Source organism: Musa acuminata, chromosome BXJ2-6 (assembly GCF_036884655.1).
Source record: "Musa acuminata AAA Group cultivar baxijiao chromosome BXJ2-6, Cavendish_Baxijiao_AAA, whole genome shotgun sequence".
NCBI lineage: Eukaryota > Viridiplantae > Streptophyta > Magnoliopsida > Zingiberales > Musaceae > Musa > Musa acuminata.
The window spans coordinates 2,928,997-2,935,360 of NC_088343.1; the positions used below are offsets into that span (position 1 = coordinate 2,928,997).

The 6,364-nt window shown below is 34.4% G+C and overlaps 1 protein-coding gene across 1 annotated transcript; it reads left to right on the forward strand.

The window, feature by feature from the left end:
• The first annotated feature begins 939 nt into the window (after nt 1–939).
• LOC135614252 (uncharacterized) lies at nt 940–3,301 on the forward strand. The gene is made up of 4 exons (XM_065111407.1): nt 940–1,096; nt 1,885–2,058; nt 2,165–2,307; nt 2,410–3,301. Exons 3-4 carry the CDS (start codon nt 2,242–2,244, stop codon nt 2,995–2,997), a joined length of 654 nt encoding a protein of 217 aa, XP_064967479.1. The 5' UTR covers nt 940–1,096; nt 1,885–2,058; nt 2,165–2,241; the 3' UTR covers nt 2,998–3,301.
• Nucleotides 3,302–6,364: the final 3,063 nt, after the last annotated feature.

Genomic DNA, 6,364 nt, shown 5'->3' on the forward strand with positions numbered 1-6,364 from the left:
TGAACTGGATGCCCGTGAGTTCTTTGATGTATCTAGCATGAATGACATCTTTTTTTTTTATCTTAATATGTGCATCCTGAATGATCCAGATTAGATGGTATCTTTTGGTCATTAATTTTGATTTTCAATGCTATAATGATCGTCTATCATAAATATCATTCTTTATTTGCTTGTGTATAAGCCTAGCTACTTTATCGTGGATGTAACTTTTTGTTCAGAGTAGCATACTGTTAGCAACTAGCTTCATCAACTTGGACTCCTTTCAAGTCCTTGGATTCCCATGAGGAGGGTGTTGAAAATATTCATTGGTTTTGGTGGAAAAAAATCATTAGTTGATTGACTCAATGCCTTTACCATAAAATCACTTGTCAGTTTATATCTGCTCCTTTAAACTAGTTGATTAAGAATAAAACAAAGAAAGAGAAAAACTATTCTATATTGGATTCAGTGATAATCTTCTTTTTGTGTTGAAAGGCAAAATTAATGTTGTGATCTGAAGTGATTTTTAGTTTTTGTTCAAACCGATAAATGAAAAGTTATATGCCACTTATTGAAGCTTCTCTAATGGGATATTATGATTATCCTGCCTACTGGCTAAGGTTTCTGATTAGATACAGGTTATTATGAAGAAGTCTGGTAGGTGTCCTTTTTGCCTTTAAATGATGATTCAAGTTTTACCAAGCTATCTTTATAAGCACAAAAGTCTAATTAACCTGAAATCTCTGAGAAATTAGTCAGTGAATTGGAAGTATTATGTCATAAATTTCTTGGTAGTTGTCTTTTAACTAATATATAATATGCTAGATTGAGATTCCATAATAAGTATCTAGGTGATGTTTGTTTGATTTGATGAACCCTAGCATTTTTAAAAGTTGAGTCAAATGACGTTGAACATTCTTTCTTAGTTTCTTGTTTTTGACTTGATAGTTCTATACTTGTTCTTTCATGACAACATGAATATTCGAAGTAGCTTTTTAACTTTTCTAAGTATTTTGCAGAAGGATGAAAACTCTAGTATTGAGGATTATTTTGGGGATGAAGTACTAAAAGTGCGAGCTTGTGGGATGTCATTTATTACACTTGGAATAAATATCCGGTTAGTTAATCTTTTTAACTTGTGACATCAGTAAATGTTGCTTTATTTTTTGTGGTGTTTAGTTTTAGAGCATAGCTTCTTAGTGTCAACCACAACAAGAATCATGTGATGTTATAGGAAATTCGGTTTTCATGGTTTCAACCTTCTACAAAAGTAGATATGTTCTAGAATAACCAAATATCGTAAATGACTCCCTTAAATTCTTAGCATCATAATTGATCCTAAATTTCTTCTGACAACGTGTTGGCATCAATATTGTTGTATGTAAATTTCTTGGGACAGAAGATTGACATATTATGTATTGCATTTAGCTCACTTGTAAATCTAGCATTGTTCCTAATATAAAGCACAGTAAGTAACAAGCAGGTAGGTAATTTCATAGTTTAAAGGAAGATCCCACAATTGAGGTGCTTTCTTGAGTGCAGAATTTCACATCGGCATGCTTCTTGATAACTATGTTTAGTAAATTGTTTACAGATATCTAGGATCAGAGATCCTCATAGATTGATTTTGTTTTTATCAAGTAAAATATTTAATATATGAAGATTTAAAACAATCATTATGTACTTCAATAAAAGATTTATTAGTTGCATGGAGTGGGACATGCATGTTCTAGTTACGTTGGCTTGAGTCTGTACTTGACTTAATCCATCCTTGGGAACTATTTTATCATATTTCTACTGATTGCACTTCCATTTGTGTATTTGTCAATTATTTTTGTCCCTTCCCTATGATTTGTAATTTTTGATTTGTTGATGTGCCTTAACTTGCGACGGCTGCTATTACAGCGATTGTCAAAATCAATCAAAATGGTTTCTAAAGGTGTGATGAAGGAACACCTTCTGCTTGTTGCAAACAGCATGACTTGCACTGGAAAACTTATCGGTTTCAACACTGGTGGTTATAAGGCGCTCTTTCGTTCTTTCAAAGTTGAAGTACCATTTACTGAAGCCACTTTATTTGTAAGTGCATGTCTGAATATTTAAGCTCTTCTTTGTTCATTTACATCAAGTGTGCTTTTTAATTTTGTCTGATAATAACATTAGAATGTTTCTATTCTTCTTGCAGACACCAATGAAATGCTTTGAAAGAGCTGCTGAGAAGCGTCAGGTTGATTCATTAGCCAGTGTGGTTTCATCCTGTTCATGGGGCAAAAATGTGGCTATTGGGACTGGTGCACACCATTCCAGATTCTTTGGGATAAGAAACAGGTTCCATTTTCCATTCACCCAATACCATGTACCCATGACTTTATTGAAATATTTGTACATATAATGAATGAGAGTTAATTTACCTTATTTCTGCTGTGACAGATGGCAATGAACAAAGATATTGGAAAAGGAGTCTATGACTTTCTGGAGTTATCAAGGGAGACATCCAGTGGAGAAGCAACTGGCAGATATCTAGCAGATGTTGATGAAATGGCAGAAGAAAATGGAATTTGTCTATCACCTGACCTCGATGGATGTATGACTTTTGATGATGTTGAGTACAACTTTCAGAAAAGGATTGGCCTGGTAAATGGAAAATCTGGCGAGTCTAGCTGGGAAGTGGATCCAGTTTCGGTCAAGTCAGGTAACCGGGAGGGATGGGGAGATAAAGAATCAACTCATGTGGACAACTGTGAATCCCCAGCAACCAAACATAATGTTTGGTCTAGTTGGGATTCCATCCAAGTGAAACAAAAGACTGTTGAATCTGAGAATCTGGCAGGTGATACTGTACCTGGTGAAGATATGGATGCACAGAAACATTCTGGCACAGCAGATGAGTCTGTTGCATGGGGGAAATGGACGGCAGACGGGAACTCAACTGCCTGGGACAAATTGTCTCACAGGAATTGTTGGAATGAGGCAAGCAAGACCAAGGTGGATTTGAAACATGGTGATGAGAGAGATTAGTTGAGAAAGAGGTGAACAGGAGAAGGGAAGGGAAACATAGGTTCAACAGCCACAACCTAAGTTCCTCAACTTGTTTTCCAATAGGCTTGGCTAATGAAAGGATACACTACATCTGTTATGTATTAAAGCATCAGTAACTTACCTGGCATTGACATTTGAAAAGCACCCACAACTGCTCTAAATAAGTCATCAATAACTTATCTGATGGGCTTTTCTGAAAAGGAAGCATAAGTGTTCTAAACAAGGTTTAAACTAGAACAATTTAAATGTATCTCTAAAGGCTTAAATTTATTTATTGGTCTCATCTGCTGCAGTGTACATATGGTGGTGGGTATTGTTCATACTACAGTGACAGAAATAGTAAAGAGCCCCATTACAAATGACTTTAAACCAAATGAAGCCCAAACTAAACTTAAACAAATTGCACAAAATCCAGTATCAAAACCTTTAAGCTAGTAGATAAGAAAATTTAATAAACTCTTGGGTGGATCAGCAGGCCTTGATGTTTCATCGATGGCTATCAGAGACTGGCTAATGCTTCCACCTTCCCTATTGGTTATGCATACCTTCATGCAGCAGATCAGAGGTGTTTAATCTCACATCATCTAGACGTCTGAGCCCTAACCCAGGGACTTTGGATGCTGCTGTTAGTGCCTTGATTTGGAGATTGTTACTTCTCATGTCATCAGGATTGGGTTTTATGACCTTGCTTAGAATTGCTTTACACAACCTTATTTCGATGATCGTAGAAACCATCCAATCCAATGTTATATACTATGATGTATAAATGCTTATGGCTATCACATTTTATTTAAATAGACATCATAAAAGTGACAATGAGCTCATACATTTTTATATAGAGAGCTTATTATTTTGCACGATTATGCTATGATTAAATTTAAAAATTCTGGTCTCAATAATTAGTTCTATACACATTGTTTATTTTTTCTCATTTATTATATTAAGGGTAGGAAAGACCATGAACATGATTTCTTACCTAACTGACATATGTTTATTTTATATTCCTATTTGATTCATGAGAGTTTGAATATAGGGCCTAAAATAGCAGTTGAACTTGGGTGAACAATTTTCCCTAAAATGTCCTGCTTTTCTCACGTACATATTATTGGTTGGTCATGGAAAAACTATCCTTTTAGATGTTACTTCGTCAATGAACAAATTGTATGATATTTGTAACGTCATGCTTGCTCTGATGGTATACATATCTTGGTTATGATATATTATTTCAGTGATGGCAATCGACTTTCTGCTGATGATCAAAAGTTCATCTCGGAGAATGTTTTCAAGTACCACCCTGATAAGCAATCAAAGGTGTCTGATCAAGTTGACTACATTATGGTAAGCTGGACGAGTCATGTGTTCCCAATAAAGCGACAAGGGCATTGCATGACAATGGTCCAAACCATGGTTTTTTTTCTTTTCCTTAAATTAATCTTATTTAGTTGCAATGTCACATAAAGATATATTTATTTTGCTGATGGCAGGTTGACAAGAACATGAGCTTCCAAGACTCGAGGTGCTTTTATGTGGTATCATCGGATGGCACAAGTGCAGACCTCTCCTATCTCAAATGCATGGAGGGTAATGTCAAGCAAACTTTCTCATAGCATGGGGAGTCCTTTTGTTAATGATGTTGCCATCTCATCCCATGAAAGGGTTAAACCAGGGCTTAAAATTTTGTTATGTCAATAATGCTGATGATAACCATTATTTTCTTTAGGAAACTTGTTATGTGAGGCATATCAGGTAAAATTTCACTATTTTTATTTTTATTTTTATTTTCATTACGAGAACTTTATGTAACGGTTATTATTAAATATCTTATTTAATAATAATGTAACCGTTCATTCATAATTCAAATTTCTTCATTTATTATGGTTTAAATGATTTCAGTTTCTTATTCTTTATGCATGAAATCATTATTATTAAATTAAATATTTAATATCATTAAGTTCGATCCAAACGTTACAAATTTGAATTAATTCTTGAACGTTATGAGTTGGTGATGATAAATGTTCTTGATGGGAGAACATTTATATATACACGAGGATTTTGGTCTCTTGGCTCAATCATCTCTTTAAAGCGAAATGCTTTCCTACACCATCTAAAGCGAGAGTTCTGAGCCGAGAAGAACCAAAGTTCAAGAAGAAACCTCTGTAGAAATTCTTGACGACAATGGCTGAAGGTACGCTATTTCGTTTCCGCATTAGTTTTATTGTGTTTCTATTACAATGATTTAGAAACACAAGTTGGCTTCATTAAAATTTCTAACACTTTATTCCACCATTCTCTTTATGAAACTTGTACGAGACAGATTGGGTTAATTTTCATTAGGAGATTGGGTTAATATTCCAATTCTATAACGAAAGACCTAATGGAAGGTAGATATGTTAAGAGATAGCGGAACTCTCATAAATAGAGAAAAAAAATAGATATATAAAGAAAAATGCTTTTGTTAGACAAATAAAATATTTTAATCAAAGTAGATCTAAGGCATAATACTTATAATACTGATCATCTAAGGCATATGCATATCAACCATCCCCAAACCTTATAATACTGAAAGTGCTTGATAGTGGTTACTCAATGCGAAAGAGAGAAAACGTAAATGATAAATCTCACTTCCCAATGAAACATAATACTGCAAAATGGAAAGCAGATAATCTGATATATATTGAAGTGATGACCACATGACAACTTAGAGAAGAAACAAATCAATCTTGGTCAATACCAAAAATCTATACTGCAGATATGCACATACAGGATACGTACTCAATTAAGAACTCATGAGCACAGTCCTTCAAAGTGACTCTTTTTAAGCAGTTCAAAACTGCGAATGCTGCATTTTCCTTGCAAAATCTTTTCTGGCAGCAGCTATCATTCAAGTACAAAATCACTCCGCGGTCAGAAACATCATTTTTCCCAACAATCTAAAAATCTAAATACGACATCTTGAGAGTTTATACAAATTCACTATGGAGGCTACAAATACCATCAAATTATTGAATCAAGATTTTGTTCGTTTGGATCGTTTTGATGGAACTAATTTTACCCGTTGGCAAGACAAGATGAAGTTTTCTATGTGCTTGATCCAAATCTTCAACCAATTCCTGATCCAACCGACGATGTCACCGATGAAATCAAGGCTGAACAAAAGAGAAGAAATGAAGATGAAGTCATGTGTAGAGGACACATTCTCAATGCTCTTTCGAACCGACTTTATGATCTTTATACAGTGGAACCATCTGCAAAAGCAATTTGGAATGTTTTGGAATTCAAATATTATGCCGAGGAAGAAGGTACAAAGAAAATTTTAATTTCTAAATATTTTGATTACAAGTTTGTC

Excerpts from the sequence above, each read along its gene's own strand:
- LOC135614252 (XM_065111407.1), top strand. The coding sequence starts at position 2,242 with ATGGGGCAAAAATGTGGCTATTGGGACTGGTGCACACCATTCCAGATT. Across the intron at positions 2,308-2,409 it reads TTCTTTGGGATAAGAAACAG|ATGGCAATGAACAAAGATAT; the intron begins GTTCCATTTTCC and ends CTGCTGTGACAG.